Source organism: Haliaeetus albicilla, chromosome 4 (genome assembly GCF_947461875.1).
Source record: "Haliaeetus albicilla chromosome 4, bHalAlb1.1, whole genome shotgun sequence".
Taxonomy (NCBI): domain Eukaryota; kingdom Metazoa; phylum Chordata; class Aves; order Accipitriformes; family Accipitridae; genus Haliaeetus; species Haliaeetus albicilla.
Genome location: NC_091486.1, coordinates 26,934,427 through 26,959,606, shown reverse-complemented (window position 1 = coordinate 26,959,606; position 25,180 = coordinate 26,934,427). Strand labels below are relative to the sequence as shown.

The window sequence follows — 25,180 nt, the reverse complement described above, 5'->3', positions numbered from 1 at the left end:
TGTTTTTGCCATTTTTTGTGTTGGGCAGATCAATCAATTCCTCCTGCATTTATCAAAAAGCTAACCAAAAAGGATACCATTCTTGGATCTTCTATCCAAATGGAGTGCAAAGTCTCTGGGTCACTCCCCATTACTGCAAAATGGTTTAAGGATGGAAAAGAGATAACTGACAGTGCAAAATACAGAAGCCTATGCCATGAGAACACGATGTCACTCGAGATTGCTAATCTAGAGCTGGCAGACAGTGCAAATTACACATGCAGTGTCTCTAATGTTGCCGGGAACGATTCTTGCAGTGCTATCCTCACTGTGAAAGGTTTGAAACTCTTTTACTACTTCTTCTTGTTTGTGATAGATGCTGAGAAAATACCTTAAATCTTATGCTAACAAAACACTCTTATACCTCTTAACATTAATGCTGAAAACTTGGTCTCCATGCTTATCTCACTAATTTTCTTTATTCTTAGACAGTTCTGATGTAATTGAATATTTCTTTTTCTTAAAAACTGCAGAGCCACCAAGCTTCTTAGTAAAACCTGAAAGCCAGCAAGCCATCCCAGATTCCACAGTGGAGTTTAAGGCCACACTAAAAGGAACGCCACCATTTACAGTAAAGTGGTTCAAAGAAGACTTAGAACTTGTATCTGGTCCTACTTGTTTCATTGGGATTGAAGGGTCAACTGGGTTCTTAACCCTCTATTCAGTGGATACTTCTAGGAGTGGGCACTACACTTGCCACGTTTCAAATGACGTTGGCAGTGACTCTTGCACTACAACATTGATGGTAACAGGTGTGCACTCTTTCTTGTTGTGTTGCAGTCTTTTTGTCTATTTCTTTTCTTTCCTTTTTGCCAAGCCCACCTCAGTGACCTTTGATACATTGCCCAGTGAATTCCCTACCCTATGTTTGCAACCCACAGTTGTTTGGCTCTTTTCCCAACTCTTTTCTTTCCAGTATTAATTCAGACCTTCCTGACCCTACTTTTCTGGTTTTTTTAGAACCACCCAAGTTTGCTAAGAAGCTAGAGGCAGCAAAAGTAGTCAAGCAGGGTGACTCAGCCCGGCTTGAATGCAAAGTAAGTGGATCTCCAGAGATGAAAGTAGTGTGGTTCAGAAATGACCATGAAATTGTTGCCAGTGAAAAATTCCGGACATCATTCATTGACTCTGTGGCCGTGCTTGAAATGAATCATCTCAGTACTGATGAGAGCGGTGACTACATCTGTGAAGCTCACAACCCTGCCGGCAAGGCCAGCTGTAGCACCAAAGTCACAGTGAAAGGTTAGCTGTCCTCTTGTTCTCTGACTACATCTTATTTTTCCCTGGTGGTTTTATCCCTTGGAAATCCACAGGAACATGAGATTAATTTCTCACTTCAGGGCTGCCTTTTTCTTCATGTCATGTTTGTTTCTTAATGCCCCCTCACCCCCTCTGCCAGTGCCTGAACAAGAGAGATGTTGTTCTTAATGCAGATGAGTCCTAAGCTAGGTGTTCCCCATTTCTATGATTGTCAACATCCAAGACAGATCATAGTGGGAACCACTATATCAAGGAGCTGAAATATGAAGAAAAAGAACAGACCCAAACTGATCAGTGTCAGTTTTACACCCTGTATCTGAGAATATTACCAGCTAAATGAGACCTGTACCCTTCTTGCCCCGGGTCACCTCTCTGTTTTTACCTTTTCTACGGAGAGGCTAAGAGCTTTGAATGCTCACCTACCTGCAAGATCATTTCATAATGTGCCCAGAAAATGAGGAAAGTCCTTGCCCATTCTGTTGATTTTCTCAGCAGTCTCATTATGTAGAAGCTGGTATCAGTAAACAGTTTGTTGGTCAAATAGCTCTAGACTCCTTCTTAAAAATGTTCCTTTCTTCTCTTGTTAGAACCTCCTGTCTTTAGCAGGAAGCCTTCTCCAGTAGACATGCTCAAAGGAAGTGAGGTTAGCCTGGAATGTGAGATTTCAGGAACGCCACCATTTGATGTTACCTGGTACAAAGACAGGAGACAAATCCGCAGCAGTAAGAAGTATAAGGTTACGGCCAAAAACTACCATACAAGCGTTCGCATTCTTAATGTTGAAGCTGCAGATGTTGGTGAATATCAGTGCAAAGCACAGAACGACGTAGGAAGTGACACTTGTTTTTGCACTGTGAAGCTGAAAGGTAAAGTATTGGCACATATGCCATCTGCAGTGCTCCCAATGGCTCTGCATTGCTCTTCTTTACATAGGCACTGTATTTACTGTAACTGCATGTTTCTTCTTCAGAACCACCAAAATTCTTGACGAAAATAAACAGCATGACTGTTGTGGTTGGTGAACCAGTAGAGTTACAAGCAAGAGTTGAGGGCTCCCAGCCAATTTCTGTGCAGTGGCTTAAAGACAAAGAGGAAGTTATTAGAGAAAGTGAAAACACGAAGATCACATTTATGGAAAATATTGCAACTTTACAACTTGTGCGCACAGAGACAAGCAATGCTGGAAAATACATCTGTCAGATCAGAAATGATGCTGGAAGTCGCGAGTGCATGGCTACCTTAACTATACTAGGTTGGTAAAAAGCACAAGTTCATGAAAGATATTTTTAAAGTTAGGAATTTGGCTATTTAGTGTCAGCTGTACGCTTTGCTTATGCCCCTGAGTTCAAAACAATCAAAACAGAGAATCTCTGTGTCCCCAAAGGTAGTCATGTTCCTTATTTCCAGTTGTCCAGGAATAGGGGTGAAAGGAACCACAGGCCTCTACACTGTGATGGGATCCAGTTGACTGGCTTTCTAAGTCATGTCTTCTGCTTGTGCCTGCTTGGAGAGGGACAGACAGTTGCATTTCTCTCCTAGGAGTTTAAACTTATTTTTACTTCATTTTGGAGAGCATCTGAAATCTCCAGTTTAGGATAGAATAAAGCGTGGAAAAAACAGCTGAAAAAATTTCCCAGCCCAACAAACTGAGATATCCTTAGTATCAAATGTGTAAGCCCCATTTTATAGTGCTATAATACTTAGAGCTAGTACAAATCAAATCCTGTTTTCACCATACATGTTACCCATCTCTCCTTCCAGAGCCTGCAGTCATTGTAGAGAAAGCAGAGCCAATGAGAGTTACTATAGGAGACGCCTGTACTTTGGAGTGCAAAGTGGCAGGCACACCAGAGCTTTCCACTGGGTGGTTCAAGGATGGCAAAGAGCTGACCAGCAGCCAAAAATACAGAATTACTTTCCTCAATAAAGTATCTACACTTAAAATTATGGATGCAGAGAAGGAAGATGGTGGATTGTACACTTTTGCAGTGCAGAACGACGTGGGGAAAAGCAGTTGCACAGCATCGGTTGATGTTTTAGGTTGGTTGGGTAGCTTGTCTTCTATCTTTTATTAAAACTTTTGTTCAGTCATGGTCTCTTTCCTGTCTTCCATTCCTTCCCTCCTTTTCTCTCTAACCATGGATTTATTATGTTTTCTTACGCAGATCGAATCATTCCTCCTTCTTTCACAAGAAAACTAAAGGACACCCCTTGTGTCCTGGGTTCCTCAGCACTGCTGGAATGCAAAGTGTTGGGTTCACCTCCTATTTCTGTTGCCTGGTTCCGAAATGGACTTAAATTAGTCAATGGGGAAAAACATCAAATCTCCTTTTCAGATAACCTATGTATTTTAGAAGTGAATTCACTGAGCGACTCAGATACTGGAACTTACACCTGCAAAGCTACCAACATAGCTGGTTCAGATGAATGCAGTGCTGTATTGACTGTACAAGGTCAGTATACGATGGTCAGGAAGCTCTCTGAGCTACTCTTTTCTCTTTCTTTCTTGAAATTGCCTATTGTCTTTTGTAAATACACTCAGGGAAAATTATTGACTGGAAAATATTTTGTTCTTTATCTTCAGTAGGTGTGTGGAAATGCCAGGGTTATGCTGTAGCAACCTGTCTTATCTCTCTTTTTCTCTTGTGTGTTTAGAACCACCTTCTTTTGAGAGGACACCAGAGCCTCTGGATGTCTTGCCAGGCACTAGCATCACTTTTACATGTGTTATCAGAGGAACCCCTCCTTTTAAGGTGAACTGGTTTAGAGGGGCCAATGAGCTTGTGCCAGGGGACAAATGCAATATCTGCTTGGAGGACTCCATTGTGGAGCTTGAGTTATTTGATGTAACTCCTCTCCAAAGTGGAGAGTACACTTGCCTAGTGACTAATGATGCTGGCAGGGCAAATTGTACAACACACCTTACAGTAAAAGGTTTGTAAAGATTGCATCTCTCTATTTACCTTAAAATATTGTTTTCTTCCCTCCACTTGTCCTGTTGTGCTCAACATTTGTGACTTCTTACCCTTCATTAGAGCCGGCTGTCTTTGTGAAGAAACTGAGTGATCAGTATGTAGAGCCTGGCAAGCCCATCATCCTGGAGGGCAATTACACAGGCAGCCTGCCTATTTCTGTGACGTGGAAGAAGAATGGCCACACCATCACTCAATCTCAGAAGTGTAGCATCACCACCACAGAGAAATCCTGCATCCTGGAAATAGTTGACAGCACCAAAGAAGATGCAGGAGAATACACTTGCCATGTTGAAAATGAGGCAGGAGGAGATGTTTGTGAGGCTGTAGTATCTACCTTAGGTGTGTGCTCCCTTTGCTTTTTCTTGCCTGTTCTTTCAAGTGTATGCTTTCCAAGACCTGGCACTATAACGAGTCTATCTAATGGCTTCTGTTTTTTAGAACCTCCCTATTTTATTACACACTTGGAACCTCTTGAGGTGTCTGTTGGGGATTATACAACGTTGCAATGCCACGTTGCTGGAACACCAGAAATCACTGTGTCTTGGTACAAAGGTGATACAAAACTCAGGTCTACACCTGAGTACAAAGTATTCTTTAAAGACAACGTTGCTACACTTATTTTCAACAAAGTGGTTAGCAATGACAGTGGAGAATATACCTGCAAGGCAGAAAACAGTGTAGGAACTGCATCTACAAAGGCTCTCTTAACAGTTCAAGGTGATGATTTTATAGTAGCTTGCTACAAACTCTTTTTCTCTTGCAAAACTGTAAAGAAATTGATTCCTGGGGTATATTTATCCTTTACTTGCTTTCTTCTAGAGCGCAAACGGCCACCATCCTTTGCAAGAAAATTAAAGGACATCGAGCACCCTGTTGGTTTACCCCTTAAATTTATGTGTCGGCTCAATGGCTCAGAACCAATTACCGTGACTTGGCATAAAGATGGTGTGCTGCTAAGTGATGACCACAATGTGCACACATCCTTTGTAGATAATGTTGCAGTGCTGCAACTGGTGCGAACTGAGATGAATCATACTGGGCAGTACTCTTGCACAGCCACCAATGCTGTGGGCACTGCCACCTCAAGTGCTAGGCTCACAGTGGCAGGTGTGTTGGCTTACAAAACTTTTGCCTGGAGCACAGGCTCCCCCTTCCCATTTAATGCATGCAATGGTATTGGTGTGTTGGATCAGCTTTTCTGTGAAGTATGAGTATTACACTGTTTTCTTGTGTTTCTAGAACCCAAGCAAGCACCTGTCTTTGAAACCAAACCAGAATCTATTGATGTGCCTTTTGGAGAAAGTGCTGACTTTGAATGCCATGTTACTGGAGCCCAGCCAATACATATCACCTGGTCCAAGGATGGTCGGGAAATCCGAACTGGAGGAAACTTCAGTATTACATTTGTAGCCAACACAGCTCACCTTCGAGTGCTCAGAGTGGGTAAAGGAGACTCTGGCCAATATACTTGCCAAGCTAGTAATGAAGCTGGGAAAGACTTTTGCTCAGCCCAACTCAGTGTCAAAGGTATTAAGATTAAGTCACCTTTGTTTGTGTGTTTTCTTTTTCTTGGGTAAAGAGACCTCTTTGTTACTGAGTCTCATCTTCCACCCTTTCCAATTTGGAAATATATAGTAAGTATCTTTCCAGAAAGCAGACATATACCATGTGGTGACCTTCTCCTATCATAATGCATGACAGTAGAAGCCTTGTGTGCCTGCAAAATCTCAAAGGGAAAGGTCCCCTTGTGAAACTGTTTGTATGGAGAGTTGCACTCACCCTGTTTTTTACTGTCATTAGTGCTTAAACTACAATCACAGTAGTATTCACACATAGCAATTACTGTATAGAAAATGGTGATATGATAAATACAATTACCTTGCATTTGTAGGCCAGCATTGGTAACTCTTTCAAATTTGCTAAAGATTTCAATTGGAGTTCTGAACGGCTGATTTATTCTAGACTACTTAAGTTCTTCATGCAGAAATAAGTTTTAAAGCTGTGCAAGCAAGTGAAACTATCCCTACCGTGTTTCTGCTGCTCCTGGGCGTGAAGAGCTTGTCAAATCTTTCATGCTGGCCTGGGGATGTTTTCATCCCTCAAAGGTAACAGCAAAATTTGCCTTGGGTGGAGCAATCATCCTTTGTTCTTCGTGTGTATTTTACAGCTCCAGCTGTCTAACACCAGAGTTGGCAGAACACAGTTTTAGTTGTTGTCTTTGCCTTCTTTTCTCCATCTTACATCTTCACTTGAGAGGAAACTCCAGTTGGCAATAGAGCCAGCTGCTGTAGCAAACTTACTTTGTTGTGTCCCAATACTCTTGTGATCCCCATAACTCTTGCTCAGCACCATAGATTTCACATGGCAAACAGGTATACCGCCACTCTCTACATACTTATTCTGTTCTGCAGAACCTCCCAAGTTCATCAAGAAGCCTGAAGCTTTGCGGTTTGTGAAGCAGGGGGATGCAGTTCAACTTGAATGTAAAATCAGTGGCACACCAGAGATCCGAACTGTGTGGTACAAAAATGACCAGGCACTCCTGGCAAGCGACAGGCTCCACATGTCCTTTGTAGACTCCGTGGCGATGCTAACCATCTTGGGTGCCAACACGGAAGATGCTGGAGATTACATATGTGAAGCCCATAACTCTGCCGGCACAGCCAGCTGCAGCACTTCAGTCACAGTGAAAGGTTAGCAGTATGGCTTTACACACCACCAGAATCCCTGGCTTCTAGGTCCGCTGCCAGCTGTGCATCCTTGTGGACAGGGAGCTGCTGCTATGGCAGCTGGTGGCTGCTGGGGCAGCGTCTCTCCAGCTGCTCTCACCTTCAAACACTGCTGTGTTTAAGCAGCAGAGGCCAGGCAGGAAATAGTGGTAGGTGTTCAGCACTGTGCAGCCATTCCCCTGCCTCCCCATTTAAGTCAATTGCAAGCTGAATAAGGCAAGCTTGTCAGATCACAGGGGAAGCATGGACCAGCTGGAACACCAGCCATGATAAGGGAGATGGGCATAGTTTGCAGCCATCCCTCTGTCTCCTCTTTATACACAATGATCCTGGCAGGAATGAAACTTAAGACGGAAGAGGAGGCTGTGTTGCTGAGCCCCACTGATGGTAGCTTTCATGACTGGAAAGAGGCGGGGAAAGCTGGAATGTCATCCTGGGGAGAGGGAAGAGTGGCTTTTGAGGAGGGGCACTGAGCACTGACTCCAAACAGGTGCAGAAGTGTCACATTTTCTGCCCTTAGTACTCTAAGTGTTGGGATGGCTTTCTGGGAAATGCCAGGGGCTCAGCATTTTTTAGAGGTGAGGCCACATATTTGGAAACTAAATATGGGTTTACAAGAATAAGTGTAGGCTCCTTTCCTGAATATGTTGCCTCCTGCTACTATCCAGAAACCCACCCAGAGAAGCAGGCTCACACATTATGATGTGATTCTTTTTTTATAGAACCACCTGTTTTTAGCAAGGTGCCAAGCCCTGTGGACACACTTAAAGGCTCAGATGTCATCCTCCAGTGTGAGATAGCAGGGACTCCACCCTTTGAGGTGGCTTGGTTCAAGGACCGGAGGCAGGTCAGGAGCAGCAAGAAGTTCAAGGTGACAACAAAACAATCCATTGCCAGTCTTCATATTCTCAATCTGGAATCTCAAGATACTGGAGAATATCAATGCAAAGCTATGAATGAGGTGGGAAGCGACACTTGCACCTGCCCGGTGAAATTCAAAGGTTTGTATGCTAGAGGATCAACAGCACCACCACCCTCTTCTCATGATCTCCCGGCTGCATGCTTAACCTTCCTCTGCCTCCTTGTTTTTGCCATCAGAACCCCCACGCTTTGCCAAGAAGCTGAGTGACACTGCAATCTTCGTCGGGGAGCCAACAGCCCTGCAGGCAGTGGTGGAAGGATCCCCACCAATTTCTGTTGTCTGGCTCAAGGACAAGGGTGAAGTTATTAGGGAGAGTGAAAATGTCCAAATGTGGTTTATGGACAACATTGCAACTCTTGAGATTGCCAGTGCAGAGGGAGCTGATGTTGGGAAGTACATCTGCCAGATCAAAAATGATGCTGGCATGCGGGAGTGCTCTGCCTTTTTACAAGTCCTAGGTGGGTATAGCCTGCTTCACAGGTACTATATTTTACAGCTTGCACAATTGCCTCTACCAGCCTTTGTTTTCTGTTTATATCCTGTGCTCACTGGTTTGCAGATAGATTTCCTGGTGACACACTGACCCCTCCCTTCCTATTTCAGAACCAGCAGTTATCTTAGAGAAGAGTGAGCCGATCACAGTAATGGCTGGCAATCCTTTTACCTTGGAGTGCAAAGTAGGAGGAACACCTGAACTTATCACCAAGTGGTACAAAGATGGCAGAGAACTAAGGAGCGACCGCAAATACCAAATTACCTTTTCCAACAATATATCCACCTTGAAAGTCTTTTCTGCAGACAGGGGAGACAGGGGCTTGTATACTTTTGAAGTGCACAATGAGGTGGGGGACAGCAGCTGCACTTCTTCAGTTGATGTTTCAGGTCAGCTCTCTGCCTTTGTTGTTCACCCTTGTCTTTAAAGGAAGCTCCCCCCCGCCCCTTTCCTTTCCCCTGAAAAAAACCCAACACTTTTCTTCCTATTCTTCTGCCCTGTCCTATTTAGATCGTCTTGTTCCTCCTTCATTCTCAAGAAAACTGAAGGAAACAAATGGGGTGCTGGGATCCTCCGTGCTTCTGGAGTGCAAAGTGTCTGGCACATCCCCCATATCTGTGGCCTGGTTTCAGGATGGGAATGAGATTGTTAGTGGAGAAAAATATGAAATCTCATTCTTGGATAATGTTTGTGCTTTGAAGCTGAATGCCCTGGATGTCACAGATGCAGGGCCATATACCTGTGTGGCAGCCAATGTGGCTGGATCTGATGAATGCAGCGCCTTTCTGACTGTACAAGGTCAGTGGAAGGGTACTACAGCCCCTTCAACAAAATTCTTCTTCCCTCTTCTCTTCCTCCCCTCTGGTTTCCCATGATTTCTTTTTCATGTTTTTCTTCTGTTTTTTTCCCTCCTTCTCTCTTTTTTTTTGTCTCAAACCTGCTCCAGTTTTCCTCCCCCACAGAGATTCTCCTATTAACATCTTTCTCCCTCTTCACTTCTTTGCATGATCCTTAGAACCACCCTCTTTTGTGAAGACACCTGATCCCCAGGAAGTTTTGCCTGGATCGAGTGTGACATTCACGAGCTACATCAAGGGCAGTACTCCCTTCAAAGTGACTTGGTTCCGAGGCATCAGGGAGCTGGTGCCGGACAGCAGCTGCTCCATCTCTCTGGACGAGTCTGTGGCACAGCTGCAGCTGCACAATGTGGAGCCAGGCCACAGCGGGGACTATGCCTGCGTGGTCACAAATGATGCTGGCAGTGCCTCATGCACAACCCAACTCTTTGTAAAAGGTGTGTTTGTGTGTGTGCCTGTATGCACAGGTATCTCCCTTCACACTCTGCCTGCAGCCTTGCCATGTCTGTCCCTCTCACTATTGATCTATGCCTCCCCACAGAGCCTGCAGTCTTTGTGAAGAAATTAAGTGACTTCAGTGTGGAGCAGGGGAAGTCCATTGTGCTGGAAAGCAGCTACATAGGCACTCCTCCCATCTCTGTCACCTGGAAAAGAAATGGCATGCCCATAGCTCAGTCTCCACGCTGCAGTGTTACAGCTACTGACAAATCTGGCATTCTTGAAATCTTCAACAGCACCAAAAGTGATGAAGGCGAATACACCTGTGAGGTGGCAAATGAGGCGGGTGGGGATGTTTGCCACAGCCTTGTATCCGTCTTAGGTACACACCACCCCTGATGCCCCTACAGCACCCCAGTGGTACTATGCCTGTGCTCACCATGCTCTCTTTTTCCCTAGAACCACCCTATTTTGTCACACACCTGGACCGTGTGGAGGTGAAGGTTGGCGAGCCCTTGATCTTAAAATGCCAGATCGGTGGTGCGCCAGAAATCAAGGTTTCCTGGTACAAAGATGACACCAAGCTCAGATCAACACAGGCTTACAAAATGCACTTCAAGAATAATGTGGCAACGCTGGCGTTCTCCACGGTGGAGGATAGTGACATTGGAGAATATATCTGCAAAGCAGAAAATAGCGTTGGCTTCGCCACTTCCACAGCTTTGCTTGTTGTTAAAGGTGATGGGCCTAGAGCCACTCTTTCCTGGGGTAGTTTGTAGGAACTCTTTGTTGTCTACAGAAAGGGGTTCTTATTAATTTCAGAGTTAATTAATTCTAGATTGACAGGGTGGCTTTCTACTTATAGTGCTGATTATTATTGCTTTGCAGAACGTCAACTTCCCCCTACATTCGCCAGAAAACTGAAAGATATTCAGGAGGCAGTTGGTGCCCCAGTGACGTTTGATTGCCGCATAAATGGCTCAGAGCCTATCCAGGTGTCTTGGTACAAAGATGGGGTTCTTCTAAGCGACAGTGATAACATGCAGTCAGCCTTCTTAAATAATGTTGCGACTCTCCAGATCTTGCAAACTAGTATGGCTTACTGTGGCCAATATACTTGCTCAGCCCAAAATGCTCTGGGGACAGCATCTTCCAGCGCCAAACTTCTCCTCACAGGTTTGTAGCTCACACTTAAACAAAGATCTTTCGTGTGTCTTTGCTCTTTTATTTCTTCACCCTTTTTCCCACACTACCCATTATATTGTGGCCAGGGAGCATGGGCATGGCATGGTGAGGTGTGTGGTGAGGAGGGCTTGGTGGTGAGCTCTGCCATGCTTTCCTCTTTGCAGAACATCTACAACCTCCCTTCTTTGACATCAAGCCAGTCTCTATCGATGTGGCACTAGGGGAAAGTGCAACCTTTAAGTGCCACATGACTGGCTCTGCTCCCATGAGGATTACTTGGACCAGAGACAACAGAGAGATCCGCCCAGGTGGCAACTACAAGATGACTCTGGTGGAAAACACAGCCAGCTTGACAGTCCTAAAAGTCAGCAAAGTGGATGCTGGACTCTACACATGTACTGCCAGCAACAGTGTTGGAAAGGACGCATGCGCAGCTCAGCTGGCTGTACAAGGTATTGCTGTGAGCTTTAGTGTTCATGAGGCTTTTCTTTGCAAGACAGACACCTGGAAAACAAAGACCTGAATGCAGATAAGTGTGAGACTAACAGCCTACACTGAGATGTCTTATTTCCTTTAAATATTATTTTAATACTTAGATATTTATTCATCTTTCTTCTGGTCAGGTATAGTGCATGATTTGTCTTATCAAAGGGATTCTTCCATTGAAATGTAGACTCTGACGTAGTACCCTGTTACGCCTTTATGAATGGCCCTGTTGGCTGGCAAAATCTGCCTTCTTTAAAGTCTCTCTCCAGAAGTGACATTCACTAAGTTGTCCAGGGGAGGGGAAGGTAACTGGGAGAAACTCAGTTCACTTACTTATGAAACTTAAATGTATTTTTACTGAGTGTGCAGCTCCTGCAAATAGTTTTACTCTTTCACAGACTGAAAACATTGAAAACTGCTGTTCTAGACAGCAAAACTGGAGGATCTGAGGACAGACTTGGTGACAAATATCCATTCCACCAACACTTTGGTTCTCCACATAGTGTGTGGATCTTATACATTTCAATGATCTAAATTTATGACTGGATCAAGCTGTCTTGGTACAAGTGACACTTCTATATTAGTGTAATTTCCTCAATGTAGGTGGGAACACTGGATTTATTTATAGCTGTTCCGGATATCTCATTCTTACTGATTTTATAAAAGAACGAATGTAAAATACACTACTTACTTACTTAAATCATGTGTGAGTTCAAATGTCCCTGTTGGTTTAGTGTTTTCTTTTTTTCTTCCCTCTGTATGAATTTGAGGGGGAAAACCCCAAAACATTTCAAGAGTAAATACTATGACTTTTACTCTCTAAGACAAATAACACAAGAAGCTGAACTAACACTAGCAAGGTTTTGTAATAATTGCTTGTCAAATGTATTATATATATATACAGTACATTCTATCTACAGGCATTTTTCTTGGTGGGGGTGGGAAGAGCATGGCAGACTGAATTACCTGTAGATTCAGTGGCAAGTAGGGGTGCTGTTATTGTGTAACTTGACTTACAAAAGGCATTGAAAGATTGTAGCAAGAAATCGAACCTCTTCAAAAGATTTAAAGCTTGTTTCCACCAGAATCACAATTCTGTTTATTATTAATTATAACACTATTAATAGGTCTATTTGACTGGAATAACCATTCATAAAGTGATCCCTTATTTATTTTCTTACTCTTCAACTCATTATTCATAAAATTCTGAAAATTCTTTTTTTCCAGGATTATTATTTTCTTTTTTGATCCTGAACTTGCACTGGCACTCACTTCAATCCTTTAGAATTTGTACAGTTTCCCCAGGGCTGTAAAATCAATGATGTTCACTGTTTGCCAGCCAGTTTATATAGAAATTGGAAGGGCAAGCTCTTTGTGTGCATTGATTTGCATGTGTTTAATGTGAGCAGATGATGTCTCACTTCTATGACACACAGACTTTTGTTAGTAGAATTAAGATTTGTTCAATTGACCTTGAAAATCTCCCAGTTTTTTATTAACTTTCCCACTTTAACATGTAATGTTCCCAATCTGTAGTTTTAACAGCTGCTTTAGGTTCTAGAAACAGCTTTACATTCTAAGTATATACCTTCCTAACTTGTATACCCTCATTTTTGGAAAGGAATGGAATTAGAGTGTGACTACTCAGAAACTGTCAGTATGCAGATAGATAATCAACTCTTTGTCGAAGTGAAATCTGATAGTAAATTACTAAGATTTCGAGAGTCCTTGTGTTAACAAGCCATCATTTCTATTTTTAGAAACTCTAAGGAAGTTTTGTTACTAACAACATAGGATGTTCTGCAAATGTCCCACAGGTTGAAGTAACCCACAATAAAATCGATATTCTTCCTACACTTTACAGACAGATGCACAAAGAGGCACTACATCCTGTTTTGCAGTGAGATTTGTTTGTTGTGCCCACATTACCACCTCTTGGTTTTACTCATTATATCTTTGATCTATGAGCATTCAGTCTTATGATTCTGAATCATCCGTATGGTACTTCTGATGAAAAGTGTTGAACCTCCACTCCTTTCTCTCCTTACAGAACAAAATGTAACCATCCGGTTTACTTTTCAGTCACAGGACCTTTAATACCAATTTCTGTAATACCAGCCATCTCATAAGTCTTACCAGCATGATTATTTTGAACCTCTTTTGTTTGCTACCTGAGCTCCTTGACTTTTATTTCTTATATGCACCTTTATGTTTGGCTTTGCAATAAATGTGTGGAGGGTTATAATGCAGATACATTTATTGACTATATCAATTGTTAATGACCTATTAGGACATAAATCAGTTGCTATAATGCTCAGCATAAATGCTCTTAATAATATTTCTTGGCTGAACAGTTTGGATTCTTGCATTTCTATCAGGCATTTTGATTACTCATGTACTGCAAGAGGATATTACTTAAAGAAAACCACATGTCAGCTGATCTGTACTGAATACACAGAAAGAGAAGTAGAATGGGACAATAAAGCAAGGAGAAACTACATGAAATGCAGATAGAAAACTTGTTTGCTTCCTAGTCTATATTTTAGACCAACTTGAAATAATCTAAAAAAATTTCATTGCAATTGCAAAATTGGAATATTTGCTTAAGTCCCCAAAGTTTAACGTTTCTGTCCATATTTCCCTGCTTATTCAAAGAATCAGTGCAGTTTAAAGCATAATCTCCCCTTTTTGGCTTTCCAGAACCACCAAGGTTTATTAAGAAATTAGACTCCTCAAGACTTGTGAAACAGCATGATTCCACTAAGTATGAATGCAAAATAGGTGGATCTCCAGAAATCAAAGTCACTTGGTACAAAGGTGAAACCGAGATCCATCACAGTGAAAAATACACCATGTCCTTTGTGGATTCAGTGGCAGTCATTGAAATGCACAACCTTACTGTTGAAGACAGTGGTGACTACACTTGTGAAGCTCAGAATCCAGCGGGTAGTGCAAGCACCAGTACCTCACTGAAAATAAAAGGTCAGAATCCCAGTTCTTTCCTTACCTTTCTTATCTGTATGAGTCCTCCTTTGTGGAAAAGCTGTTAAACCCCACTTTCTTTACTTGGAGAGGCCAAAACCTGTCTGAATAGATGGCAAATCTCTTTCCTGTTTGTTATGCTGTGGGAGAACTTCTTATTTACGGTTTGTCTTGGCTGTTCAGCAACAGAATATGTACGACAGCTACATGAATAGTCTGTCCTCTTTAATCTCCTTTGCTCAAATAACACAAACTTTAACCCCCCCTTTTTTTTTTCAGCACCCCCTATTTTTACCAAGAAGCCCCATCCAGTCCAGACCTTGAAAGGGTCTGATATTCACCTGGAATGCGAGCTTCAGGGCACTCCTCCATTCCAGATTTCATGGTATAAAGACAAACGAGAAATTCGGAGCAGCAAGAAGTATAAGATCATGTCCGAGAACTACCTAGCTAGTATTCACATTCTCAGTGTGGATACTGCAGATGTTGGTGAATATCACTGTAAAGCTGTAAATGATGTGGGAAGTGACTCCTGTATTGGCTCTGTAACACTAAGAGGTTTGTATAAAGATTGGCACCTTCTTGGCATTTCATTGTTCCTGTCATTCTCCACCTACTTTTCCGCTCCTGGCGTGTTTTTTTTTACTGTTAAATATCTTCTCTTAAATAGCACCACCAACCTTTGTGAAGAAGCTGAGTGATCTCACTGTCGTCGTTGGGGAGTCGATTGAACTGCAGGCTGCAGTAGAAGGATCACAGCCCATTTCTGTTCTGTGGTTAAAAGACAAAGGGGAAATCATTAGAGAAAGTGATAATCTTTGGATCTCCTATTCAGAAAACATTGCAACTCTAAGGATTGGAAATGCAGAACCAGCCAATGCTGGGAAATACGTTTGTCAGATAAAAAATGATGCTGGATTTCAGGAATGCTTTGCCACGCTGAAAGTGCTAGGTTGGTAGCATGGGATAAAAAACAATGTGCTTTAAGATGCTTTAAAATTTCAATTTTTATGATGCTAATAACTATTGCATTGTTGTTCGTAAAAATTCTGTGGCTTGCATCTCATTGCAGAACCTGCAGTCATTGTAGAGAAGCCAGGCCCAGTCAAAGTTACAGCTGGAGACTCTTGTACTCTGGAATGCACAGTAGACGGCACACCAGAGCTTACTGCTAGGTGGTTTAAGGATGGGAATGAACTGTCGACTGACCATAAATATAAAATCAGTTTCTTCAACAAAGTATCAGGGCTTAAGATCCTCAATGCAAGACTAGAAGACAGTGGAGAATATACTTTTGAGGTGAAAAACAGTGTTGGTAAAAGCAGCTGCACAGCTTCAGTGCATGTTTCAGGTTAGTTGATTACTCTTTTTGAGTCACGTCTGATCCTATAGTTCCTTTAAAAAGCCATCAGATAGCAAACTGTTTTTCATGACTGTCCCTCAAAAAGTATGAATGAAAGCTCCAGCGTATCCTTAACCATCAACTCTCTATTTTTCAATGACTTAGGTGTGTAGGATCATATTGCTAAAGCAGATATATCAAAAGAAAGTTAACTGATTTTATTATGCATGGGGAACTTTCTGCATTTTAAGCTCCTCTATGGTAATTTTTATTCTTTTTTTTTTTAAAACAAATGCAGATCGTATTATACCTCCTTCTTTCACAAGAAAACTGAAAGAAACATATGGTCAGCTGGGTTCTTCTGCTGTACTGGAGTGCAAAGTTTATGGGTCACCACCTATTCTGGTTTCCTGGTTTCATGATGGACAGGAGATTACCAGTGGAGACAAGTATCAGGCTACCCTTACAGACAATACCTGTTCTCTGAAAGTGAATGGACTTCAGGAATCTGATATGGGAACTTATTTGTGTACAGCTACTAACGTAGCTGGGTCTGATAAATGCAGCGCATTTTTGAGTGTTAGAGGTCAGTATCAATAAGAAGCTAGAGTCAGAGGGCACAAATTTATTTTCAGAAAGAGTTCATTCTTTGCTTTGTTACATATTTCTGATCACTATGGTCTTCATCAGAAATTCAAATGTATTTCTCTGTCTGTTTTATTTGCATGCTTAGAACCACCATCTTTTGTGAAGAAACCTGAGCCACTGAATGTCTTGTCTGGGGCAAACATAACCTTTACCAGTATCATAAAAGGCTCCTCTCCATTGGAAGTTAAATGGTTTAGAGGTAGTGTTGAGCTAGTACCAGGACACAGCTGCAGTATCACCTTGCAAGATTCAATTGCAGAACTGGAGCTGTTTGATGTAGATCCGCTTCAGAGTGGAGACTACACCTGCCAGGTCTCTAATGAAGCAGGGAAGATTTCTTGCACAACACATCTTTTTGTCAAAGGTTTGTCCAGACTACTCTTTCTTATGCTTCTTACGCTTGTAAAAATGATCTCTTGGCTTTATTTAATTTTTTTTCTTCCCATTATTTATTATAGAACCAGCCAAATTTGTGAAGAAGGTGAACGATATAAGTGTAGAGAAAGGGAAAAATTTAATCTTGGAATGCACATATACTGGTACTCCACCAATTTCAGTGACATGGAAGAAAAATGGAGTAAAAATTACGCACTCTGAAAAGTGTAGCATCACCACTACAGAAACATCTGCCATACTGGAAATCCCTAGTAGCAAACTAGAAGATCAGGGGCAATATTCTTGTCATATTGAAAATGAATCTGGACAAGATAATTGTCATGGTGCAATCACAATACTAGGTGCGTCAAGCCACCATCACTTCATCAAGTGTTATCTGAACTACTAATAGTCATTGTGCAATACCTTTTCATGCTAATGGTGTGTGTTTGTTCTTCAGAACCACCTTACTTCATTACACCCTTGGAGCCAGTGCAGGTGACTGTTGGGGATTCTGCATCCTTACAGTGCCACGTTGCTGGAACACCAGAAATGATTGTATCATGGTACAAAGGTGATACAAAGCTGAGAGGAACTGCTACTGTGAAAATGCACTTTAAGAACCAAGTTGCCACTCTGGTTTTCAGCCAAGTAGACAGTAGTGACAGTGGGGAGTACATCTGCAAAGTAGAAAACACTGTTGGGGAGGCTGCTTCATCATCTTTGCTGACAGTTCAAGGTGAATATTTAATTTTAAAAAATAGGAAAATGTCCTGTTTTTCTTAAGTATGTTTTGCAATTTTGAAAAACAAAGATTACCTTTTTCTTGTTAAAAGCTTTACTGTTTCTTGACGTGTAAGATACCCTGCGGCACTGTCTTCAATTAACAAAGGCCTACCAGTAAAGATCATCAAAATACATCTCTTACTGATCACAGCTCTTCTGTAGGGGTACAAGCTTCTGCATCTTCCTTCCCCATTGAGGATATTGCTTTGATTGTTTCCACCATTAGCAGTCCTGAGGGTTAAATAGGCTCACTGGGTGTAACTGAGGGCAGAATGGTTATATGTTTTCCTGCAACCACATGTACAGTGCTCTTTTCACATCAGGTTCCACATAAATGATATGCTGAATAGCATTTTTAATTCGAAGTTATGAGCAAAAATCCAGCATACAGTATATTAGGCAGTGGTTATTGGTGAGTACAGCAAGAGGTACATATTTTCTGAAAGCCCTCACTGTATAATACGTCTTTTCTTACAGAGCGTAAACTTCCTCCTTCTTTCACAAGAAAATTGAGAGATGTTCATGAAACTGTTGGCTTACCAGTTACATTTGATTGCGGCATTGCTGGTTCAGAACCTATTGAAGTATCTTGGTTTAAAGATGGTGTACGTGTAAAAGAGGACTACAATGTTCACACATCCTTCATAGATAATGTAGCAACTCTCCGGATTTTGAAGACAGATAGGAGCCTTATTGGGCAATATACCTGCACAGCTACCAATGCGATTGGGACTGCTTCTTCTAGTGGCAGGCTTGTCCTTACAGGTCAGTGGGCTGTGAAAAATTTAATGGAAATATCTTAAAACTCACTTTTGCTTCATATATGGATTTAATATTGTACGAATAATTTTTTTTTCCAGAGGTTTAAAGCAAATCGAGATTTTAAGGTGATGCTTTTTTATTTCTTTCATTCTTCAGAAGGGAAGACTCCTCCATTCTTTGACATCCCAATTACACCTGTGGATGGTATTATTGGAGAAAGTGCTGACTTTGAGTGTCACATTTCTGGAACACAGCCTATTAGAGTCACTTGGGCAAAAGATAACCAAGAGATTAGAACAGGAAGAAACTACCAGATCAGTTATGTAGACAACACAGCTCACTTGACCATCTTGAGAGTTGACAGGGGAGACTCTGGAAAGTATACATGCTATGCTAGCAATGAAGTTGGAAAGGACTCTTGCACAGCTCAACTGACTGTGAAAGGTACTGAGTAGATAAAGCATTGTGTGTACATTTTTCTTCCTTTAATTATAATGGAAGTTAGCCTTGTTGCTGCAAGATAAGTTTGAGAAAAACTTTTGAGATACAGCTTGAAAGTACCTATCTGGAGATACCCATGGGTCTCTTAAGGGAATTAGGAAGGGTCACTAACAACAATGGGAGGAGAAATGAAAGAATATTTTCTTCAGTCTAGTTTCTTTATAGGCTTCAGCCTACTTCTTTCTTGAGAACTCAACAAAAATGTTGGTGGTTTTTTTTTTTAAATGGCATTTGACTTAAATCAATGTAACACCATTGTTTTTTAAATAACAAAATCAACTATGACAGTGACTGTAAGAGCAAGACACCTGCTGTTTATCTTGGCATACTTCACTTAAAAAAAAAAAGTCCTATTTAAACGAGAGCAAATATCAATTCCCCAATGTCCAAATTTTTCTTGAAACACTTGCTTCAGAATTTTTCATTTCAGGTTTGATTCATAGAACTTGAATAATATGTTCTTTTTTCTTACAGAACGAAAAACTCCACCTACTTTTACTAAGAAACTGTCTGAAGCTGTAGAAGAAACAGAAGGGAATGAACTTAAACTTGAAGGCCGTGTTTCCGGCTCTCAGCCTTTGACTGTTGCTTGGTATAAAAACAATCAGGAAGTTCATTCAAGCCCTCATTGTGAAATATCTTTCAAAAACAATACCTTACTTTTGCATATAAAGAGCGCAGAGCAATCAGATGCTGGTTTATATACCTGTAAAGTGTCCAATGAAGCAGGAAGTGTGTTGTGTACGTCTTCTGTTGTTATCAAAGGTTAGTTGAAATCTTATTTTTCTTTGCTTCTTACTTTTCTTTGTTGTATGTTAGCTGCAAATGTACAGCTTCTATCTTTTGAGCTGGTTTTACTTACCTTAACAGCAGTTATTTGTCCCAAGATGGACAAGATAAAACTGGGTTAAACCACAAAATCAAGGAATTCTTTTAATTTCCTGATTAAAATAAAACAATATTTTTGAGGGAGGGGCTTCTTTACTTTTTTACTATTTGCTATGACTGAAGTGAACATTGAAATCTTTATGTGACATTTCTGTTGAATTTTCAATCATTCTCTTTTCATGGAATAATAGTTTTCCTGTGCAATTGCATCTAAGCTTGGACAGCCTTAACAGTGTGTTGTGGCAGCATAGAATTTCATCATAATACTCTTGCCGGAGATTGCATATTTGTTTCTTTAAAGGTGCTTATGCAGTTTTGCAGCCTAATAGCAGTGCTTTAGTTCTTATATTATTTTTTTGCATGTGAATGTCCTTGCTGTGTGGAGAAAAGATATTTCTTGCATGTTTGTGTAGAAAACATATTCTCTTGATATTTATTGTTTTTTCTAAAACTATGATTGACATTCTCAGACTTCTGTTTATCCTCCTTCGTTCCTTGCCATTGTCTTCTTAAGAATCACACGTATCTCTCTTTCTCTTACATTCTTAATCATGCTTTCCTTCCTTGAGTATTCACTCAAGCATTTTCATATTCCAGAACCTGAAAAGCCTCCAGTTTTTGACCAGCCTCTTCAGCCAGCAACAGCAAAGGAAGGTGATACCCTACAGCTCAGCTGCCACGTCCAAGGATCACAGCCAATCCGGATTCAGTGGCTGAAGGCAGGGAGAGAAATAAGAGCTTCAGACAGATGCAACTTCAGCTTTGCTAATGGAGTAGCTCTTCTGGAACTTGCTGCGGTTACCAAATCTGATTCAGGAGAATATGTATGCAAAGCTTCAAATGCAGCTGGCACTGATACTTGCAAATCTAAAGTGACAGTTAAAGGTACAGAAACATGGGGAAAATCAAGGCATATGATGGAAATTTAGAACAAAACTCCACCCTGCTTTGTTTTCTGTGGAACAAAAATGTTAATAATGTAATAGAAAACAATTAATATCTTTTAGTTCTTTGCAAAACTGTACAATCTTGGAAGACAGTATATTTAACAATAATTTATACATAAATAGCGACAGAAACAGTGGGAGAGCAGCGTCAAATCAATAGTATATTTTTACCAAAAAGATTAAGAACTTAGTTTCTAAATCAAAACACTGAATTTAAGAAAAATGCAAGCTAAATGAGTGAAATTACATGGACATATATATTTTATGGAAAGGATGGGAACACTAGTGTTTATTAAAAGAAAATACAAAAGGAATTTGATTGAGCATGTGGCCTTAGAGGCTAATTGCTTCAGAACTGTTACAACTCTAAGACATTTTGACCTTTTAGCTGAAAGTATATATTGTCTAAACATGTCTAAGCAAGACCTCCATGTAGGTCTTGCCTTACCATTGCATAAAAGACAGTCGTGGTTTAACCCCAGCCAGCAACTAAGCACCACGCAGCTGCTCACTACATGGGTAGCCGCAAGGCTAAGAACTACACAAAAGGAAAACAAAAAGAATTTAACAGATCACTGATAAAAAAAATGCAAGTAACACTGAGTGTGAAATTTCCAGAAATAGAAAAGATAATACCTCACTAAAAACTGATCCATTTAGAAAATGAGGCTTCTTATTTGTGTAGCCATCTATGAATTTGCATCTGTGCAGAATATAAATTACCTGACTGAAGTTAATGAACGGCACTATATGGCCCACAGTGTTCAGTTTCATCTGGAAAGTAAAATACAAGTTAATTAAAACAATATGAAAGTATTTTGCATTTTTATCTCTTGCATAATATTTTTTTCCATCTCTGTAATTAATTCCTTTTTTTTTCCAATTTCTTTGGAAGCATCATCATGCATGAACATAAACTATTACATGAAACCATGTTTTAATTGTTTGACTGTGTTTTTCAGAAAAACCAGCAGCTGCACCAGCAGCTAAAAAAGCAGAAGTGGAAGGAAAACTTTATTTTGTGTCAGAGCCTCAGAGTATCAAAGTCATGGAAAGTAAGAACTCTTTTCAAAAAAAGTACATTGTCTTCTATTTGCCTGTACCTTTTGTTTGAGATTATGTCCTGCTGTCATAGACAGCTGGAAAGACTTAGCTTCCTCATTTGCATCTTTCTGCAGAGACTGTTGCAAAATTTATTGCAAAAGTTGGAGGAGACCCAATTCCAAATGTTAAATGGATGAAGGGAAAATGGAGGCAACTCAACCAGGGAGGTCGTGTTACAATCCAGCAGAGAGGAGATGAAGCCAAACTAGAAATAAGGGATGCAATAAAAACTGATTCTGGCATGTACAAATGTGTAGCTTTTAACCAACATGGTGAAATTGAGAGGAGTGTAAACCTACAAGTTGAAGAAAGAAAGAAAGAAGTTGTTGAAGGGGATCTCAGGGCAAAACTAAAAAGGTATATGGAAAATTCTTATAGATTAATTTGCCATGAACACAGAAGAAACATTTTTTTATTATATATCTCAGATCAAGATATAATTTTTTAATATTCATTAAATATGAATAACTGTACTAAAACCAGAAGCATCTGACTAGACTAAACTGAAGGATTCCACTGCACAGGGCACCTTTAAGCTGATTCTCTTTTTTAGTGAAATTTCTAGGAATGAAGCATTGTATATTTAACTTATGTCATTGATTTGAATAGCACTCCAACAAAAAGGAAGGAAGAAGAGGAAGAGCAACCTATTGATATCTTGGAACTTCTCAAAAATGTAGATCCCAAAGAATATGAGAAATATGCTCGCATGTATGGAATTACAGATTTCCGTGGCCTCCTGCAAGCCTTTGAGTTACTAAAGCAAACCCAAGCAGAAGAAAGCCATAGATTGGTAAGATACAGTATCACATTGGCTTCATTAGGAGTAACACGGTTCCCTTGAACAGACTTGGTGTCCATGCTCTGATGTTACTGTGTGTGCAGGAGTTTCTGGTTCCTCTTTAGATCTTTTACTGACACTTCTCAATTTCTTGCATGCTCAAACGCAAGAAGAAGAATGGGCCTTCTGGCCAAGTATGTTCTGTCTTCACAAGTTGGCTGCAATTTTTAAGATGGAAAGATATGCTAGTTACAGTATAGTTACAGAAAATTTGACATAGGAACTAATTCTACGTTGGATAAACACGACAGCTTGACATTTAGTATCCTTTAATCTTTGAGTATATTCTGCCTTTTTACAGGAAATTGAGCTCACAGAAAAAGCTCGAAGGGAAGATCAAGAATTTGATGAACTTGTAGCTTTTATTCAGCAACGACTTACACAGACAGAGGTAATATATTTTTGGAATGATTTGTGAAATACTCAAACCCATAACAGGGAACTTGAAACTAATTTAAACTAATATTTTTCAGCCTATTACCCTGATCAGAGACATTGAAAATCAGACAGTTTTAACAGATGAGGATGCTATTTTTGAATGTGAGATTAAAATTAACTATCCAGAAATTAAACTTTCATGGTACAAGGGAACCCAGAAACTGGACTCCAATAACAAATATGAAATTAGAATTGAAGGTGATCGCCACATACTGAGGATCAGGAACTGCCAACTTGAAGATCAGGGAAATTTCAGAATAGTGTGTGGACCACACATTGCCAGTGCCAGGCTAACTGTGATCGGTAAGTGTAATTCTGAAGTATGTATTTGAACTAATTTACACTTTAATTATTCCACTGCCTGATGTCTGCTAAAATATATGTTTTAACATGCTAATAGAACCTGCAGTTGAACGCCATCTTCATGACACTGCTTTCAAGGAAGGAAACACATGCACGCTGTCTTGTCAGTTCTCTATCCCAAATGCCAAGTCTCAGTGGTATAGAAATGGGAGACCCATTAAGATAGGAGGGAGATATTCAACACAAGTCTCTGACAAAGTACACAAACTCATCATCAAGGATGTTAGAACAGAAGACCAGGGACAGTATACCTGCAAGCTTGACAATCTAGAAACAACTGCAGATCTGGCTGTTGAAGGTTTGTAAACAGATACAGAATCTCTTTATTATGGTAGTGATAAACAGTTTCTGGATGTTCCATTAAGAGAACAAATGAAAATATTTCTTAAAGAGATATTCCCAAACTTGGAAACAGACTAAACAAGAAATTTTGCTCTCCTTTCTCTTTGAACAATATGTGACATTCTTGTTTAAGTTAGTATTTTTTATGAAATCATCATTACTAATGTCTCCAGGCCCTCAAACAATCTGAGTCATACTTACTTTTGTTTTCTTGTTCTTTGATATTCTTATATTTTCCCTGGATTTCCTCTTTTTCTTAATTATTCTTTCTCTTCAATTTCCTTAATGGTTTCCCTTGTATAATTTATCTGCACAGCAATCTTGTTATAGTTGTACTTTTACATCTTCTAATCTTCATTCTTACATAGAAAAATTCATAGAAGATGGAATCCCTTTTTCTTACTCTACTTTTTCAAGATCTATTGTTATTATCTCCTATTATAATGTAGCTATTATGAAAACAATAAGAAGGAATTAGATAAGCTAAGTGGCCTGGTGGTGCATAACAATTGACGTATTTTTTGTTTCTAAAAACAGCGGAACCAATTCAGTTTACAAAGAGCATACAGAACATTGTAGTGAGTGAACACCAGTCTGCAACCTTTGAGTGCGAGGTGTCTTTTGATGATGCAGTTGTGACATGGTATAAAGGCCCCACTGAACTGAGAGAGAGTCCCAAGTACAGCTTCAGAAGTGAAGGTCGCTGTCATTATATGACTATTCACAATGTTACTGCAGAAGATGAAGGTAAAAAATGCATGGGATATTTGTGCTGATGACATTCTTTTATCTGATTTTTTTGTCTTTTTTTTAAATGATAAAGGCATACAAATATCAACATTCTTGGCTGTTGCAGGTGTATATTCTGTAATTGCTCGTCTTGAACCAAGAGGAGAAGCAAGAAGCACTGCAGAGCTCTATCTGGTAACCAAAGGTGAGTAAATTTGCTGAACAAATTTGTGATCATAGCCACCTGCAAATTCATGAGTTTGAAACATGATTCTGAAAAATAAATAGTCCTAAAAGAAATCTGATATTCTTTTGCAGAAATCAAACTGGAGTTGAAGCCACCAGGTAAAGATCATGAGCAAGACTGGCACAAGATCATGTCTATTCACTGTCATAGATTCAGTGCATTGCTCTGCTTTTTTTATTATTTTCAAATCCTTTTTTCCTGGCTATAGTAAGTCAAACCTACCCCCTGAAAAAATATTCCTCATCCATAAATTTGAGGAACTATTTACTCTCATAAATAGTGGCAATTAATACTGTGATAACTGGAAAATCAGTGATATTAATGTGTCTGGAGTCCTATTTGATACAATATGGGAAGCCATATTCTGTAAAACACAAAAGTTTATTTTTTATTGAATTAATGAGGAATAAAACAATTAAGAGGTACCAGTGAATAGATTTGATGTCTTCTACACAATTGAAAAAAATAACCAAGGAGGGAAAATGGGTAGCAACCATCTCC

The 25,180-nt window shown here is 40.2% G+C and overlaps 1 protein-coding gene across 1 annotated transcript in view; it reads left to right on the top strand.

The window, feature by feature from the left end:
- The window catches only part of TTN (titin), a 245,450-nt gene that overhangs the window by 63,111 nt on the left and 157,159 nt on the right, over positions 1-25,180 (top strand). The window contains exons 64-106 of the mRNA XM_069781541.1: positions 29-316; positions 513-791; positions 1,000-1,281; positions 1,887-2,165; positions 2,270-2,551; positions 3,061-3,339; positions 3,465-3,752; positions 3,955-4,233; positions 4,335-4,613; positions 4,713-4,991; positions 5,094-5,381; positions 5,514-5,801; positions 6,686-6,967; positions 7,726-8,004; positions 8,102-8,383; positions 8,529-8,807; positions 8,929-9,216; positions 9,434-9,712; positions 9,817-10,095; positions 10,173-10,451; positions 10,602-10,889; positions 11,063-11,350; positions 14,085-14,366; positions 14,646-14,924; positions 15,037-15,318; positions 15,439-15,717; positions 16,007-16,294; positions 16,442-16,720; positions 16,815-17,093; positions 17,192-17,470; positions 17,995-18,282; positions 18,436-18,723; positions 19,255-19,545; positions 20,266-20,553; positions 21,578-21,670; positions 21,794-22,076; positions 22,329-22,512; positions 22,862-22,951; positions 23,034-23,301; positions 23,399-23,659; positions 24,241-24,450; positions 24,560-24,637; positions 24,751-24,777. Of these exons, the coding sequence (XP_069637642.1) occupies positions 29-316; positions 513-791; positions 1,000-1,281; positions 1,887-2,165; positions 2,270-2,551; positions 3,061-3,339; positions 3,465-3,752; positions 3,955-4,233; positions 4,335-4,613; positions 4,713-4,991; positions 5,094-5,381; positions 5,514-5,801; positions 6,686-6,967; positions 7,726-8,004; positions 8,102-8,383; positions 8,529-8,807; positions 8,929-9,216; positions 9,434-9,712; positions 9,817-10,095; positions 10,173-10,451; positions 10,602-10,889; positions 11,063-11,350; positions 14,085-14,366; positions 14,646-14,924; positions 15,037-15,318; positions 15,439-15,717; positions 16,007-16,294; positions 16,442-16,720; positions 16,815-17,093; positions 17,192-17,470; positions 17,995-18,282; positions 18,436-18,723; positions 19,255-19,545; positions 20,266-20,553; positions 21,578-21,670; positions 21,794-22,076; positions 22,329-22,512; positions 22,862-22,951; positions 23,034-23,301; positions 23,399-23,659; positions 24,241-24,450; positions 24,560-24,637; positions 24,751-24,777 (11,109 nt within the window). The remainder of the gene's footprint in view (positions 1-28; positions 317-512; positions 792-999; positions 1,282-1,886; positions 2,166-2,269; positions 2,552-3,060; positions 3,340-3,464; positions 3,753-3,954; positions 4,234-4,334; positions 4,614-4,712; positions 4,992-5,093; positions 5,382-5,513; positions 5,802-6,685; positions 6,968-7,725; positions 8,005-8,101; positions 8,384-8,528; positions 8,808-8,928; positions 9,217-9,433; positions 9,713-9,816; positions 10,096-10,172; positions 10,452-10,601; positions 10,890-11,062; positions 11,351-14,084; positions 14,367-14,645; positions 14,925-15,036; positions 15,319-15,438; positions 15,718-16,006; positions 16,295-16,441; positions 16,721-16,814; positions 17,094-17,191; positions 17,471-17,994; positions 18,283-18,435; positions 18,724-19,254; positions 19,546-20,265; positions 20,554-21,577; positions 21,671-21,793; positions 22,077-22,328; positions 22,513-22,861; positions 22,952-23,033; positions 23,302-23,398; positions 23,660-24,240; positions 24,451-24,559; positions 24,638-24,750; positions 24,778-25,180) is intronic.